General features: G+C 38.6%; 1 protein-coding gene across 1 annotated transcript; it reads left to right on the forward strand.

Moving 5' to 3' along the window:
* The first annotated feature begins 389 nt into the window (after nt 1-389).
* Nucleotides 390-887, forward strand: LOC140835681 (uncharacterized). The gene is made up of 2 exons (XM_073201081.1): nt 390-450; nt 493-887. The coding sequence occupies exons 1-2, from the start codon at nt 390-392 to the stop codon at nt 885-887; spliced, it is 456 nt and encodes a 151-aa protein (XP_073057182.1).
* The last annotated feature ends 1,823 nt before the right edge of the window (nt 888-2,710 follow it).

The following is a 2,710-nucleotide window of genomic DNA, read 5'->3' on the forward strand; positions in this document are numbered from 1 at the left end:
CAACTTGTTGAAGAAATTGATTTTTGTGAAAATTACTAGTGATAGATTTTTGTGTAAACGATTTGATTTTCTTGTGATTAATTTTTTCCCTGAGGCACCGCATTTTTTTTATTCTTGTGCAAATTTAATCTCGTCCATCGCATTTATTTCAAGTAAATTTGTGTTACAAACTTCAATTTTTCGCTGCATGTTGTCCGAGATGTTGTAACATCTGGCACAACACTTAATTATGATTAAACACAAATTCATTATTTTACATCATATTCTGATAGTGTTATTATTTACTAGTATCTGTCGAACAAAATATTCCTTACAAGTGGTATCAGAGACTACTCTTGATACACTAAGCGCTGATTCTTGTTTTTGTTTTGTTTGACAAAATTAATTAAATGGATACATCACTTGCTAATGCTGCACTTCATCCACCAGTCCTAGATGGAACCAACTACAGTCTATGAAAGGTAAAAATTAGGTTTTATATAAAATCCATAGATGAGAGAGCATGTCAACATGTGATAAGTGGTTGGACTCCACCAAAGAGGATAGACGAAGATGGTGACAATCTGATAAAGCCAGAAAGTGATTGGACTACCGAGGAAGTAAAAGTTTCAAACTACAACTCAAAAGCATTGAATGTGATCTTCTCTTCAGTTGATATGAACATGTTCAGCCTCATTACAAACTGCACTTCTGCCAAGGATGCATGGGAAATCCTTCAAAGGCATTGTGAAAGCTCAGAAAGCGTAAGGAGGACAAAGTTGAGAATGATCACCTCGAGGTTCGAAAATCTGAGAATGGAAGAAATTGAAACTATAACAGACTATGATCGACGTCTCAGGGATATTGCGAATGAAGCATTCAGTCTAGGTGATCCCATATCAAATTAAAGGTTGGTTAGCAAAGTTCTCCAATCCCTTCCCGAGAGATTTAACATAAAAATCTGTGCAATTGATGAAGCGAATGATACAACTCTAATGGCACTGGAAGATTTGATTAGTTCACTTCGTATCTTCGAAATGAACATAGACATGTAAAAGAAGGACAGGGGAAGACAATTGCATTCCAAGTCTCGAATGACTCCTACAAAGAACTCCTTCAAATATCCCAAGAAGTCAATGATTCTGATCTTTGCGAGGATTCTATCTCCTTTATCACAAAGAAATTCGGTGATTACTTGAAAAAATCAGAGATAAGAAGAAAGATGCACAATCGAAATTTCCAAGTCTTCCCCCTCTTGAAAGGCCACAAAGGTTTCCTGCCAAGCAAAAATTTCAACTAAGGAATGAAGGCAAGGGACAATCTAATGCAAGGAAGTATGATTCAGTGCAGTGTAGAGAGTGCCAAGGCTTCGGTCACTATGCCAATGAATGTGCTAACAGATTGCGAAACAATAAAGGCTATAATGTGTCTTTAAGTGATGAAGAATCTGATCTTGAAGATAAATCTATTGATGAAGATAATCAAATCTCCCTGACTGCATTATTGACAGAAAATTTCAAACTGCAGGTGAATCCGTTAGATGCATCGTTTTAAGAAAGGACTGAACAGCCGGATTCAATCGGCTTTGGCGGTGTTCAAACCAAACAACTTTGCTGATTTGATGGGCACGGCAATGAGTGCGGAAACAGATATTAAGCGTCGTGAAGATGAAAACCGGAATAAGAGACCGTTGGTCAACCAAAATACGCAAAATGGTCCCAAATTTAAGAAGTCGAATCATTCAAGTAGACCTCCAAGAGGAAATTTTAACAGTGCTGGCAACACCGAAGGAAAGTGGTGCAATACATGTCGACAGAAGCATGTTGGAGAATATTATCGGAAGACAGACGCTTGTCTTAAGTGTGGAAAGGTGGGTCATAGAATTAAAGATTGTCCAGACAACAAGGACAAAGGGACGGGGTCCAGTAAACAACATGAAAACAAGACTAATGCTCGAATTTATGCAATAACCCAAGAGGAAGCTGATAATACCGACGAAGTGGTGGTATGGTCCATCTTACTCAATAAAATGCCTGCATATACTTTGTTTGATTGTGGTGCCACACATTCATTTGTGTCTAAAAGATTTGCTAAGAAGCTGAAACTTGAGCATGATATTCTTAGTGAACTGTTAAGAGTGGCAACACCTGCCTGTAAAATAATTGAAACCCGCAAAGTGTATCGAAATTGTCAAATTTGCATCAGTAGACCGGATTTTGAGGCAGAACTAATCCAACTCAACATGATTGAGTTTGACGTCATTCTTGGAATGGAATGGTTAGCTAAAAACCATGCCATAGTAGGTTGCTAGAGGAAAGACATCAGACTCCAACTATGGAGGAAGTCATATACCACGGGAAATCCAAAGAACGAAAATCTTTACTATCTGCCTCACAAGCCTGGAAGGCCATAAAAGGAGGTGAAGAGATTTATCTGGCAGTAATCAATGAAGTCAAAGTGGAAGAAGTCCCAAAGTTGGAAGATATTCAAATTGTTCAAGAATTTCCAGATGTTTTCCACGAGGAATTACCGGGAGAGATACCCGATAGGGAAGTATAATTGGAAATCAATTTGGTCCCTGGTGCTCCACCAATCTCAAAGACACCATACCGAATGGCTCCAGCTGAATTAAAGGAATTAAAGGAGCAACTTAAGGAATTACTGGATAAGAAGCAGGTTCGCCCTAGTGCATCCCCGTGGGGAGCACCAGTGCTCTTTGTAAAGAAAAAGG

This window comes from Primulina eburnea, chromosome 7 (genome assembly GCF_022965805.1).
Source record: "Primulina eburnea isolate SZY01 chromosome 7, ASM2296580v1, whole genome shotgun sequence".
Taxonomy (NCBI): Eukaryota; Viridiplantae; Streptophyta; class Magnoliopsida; order Lamiales; family Gesneriaceae; genus Primulina; species Primulina eburnea.

Excerpts from the sequence above, each read along its gene's own strand:
- LOC140835681 (XM_073201081.1), top strand. The coding sequence starts at position 390 with ATGGATACATCACTTGCTAATGCTGCACTTCATCCACCAGTCCTAGAT. Across the intron at positions 451-492 it reads CCTAGATGGAACCAACTACA|ATGAGAGAGCATGTCAACAT; the intron begins GTCTATGAAAGG and ends TAAAATCCATAG.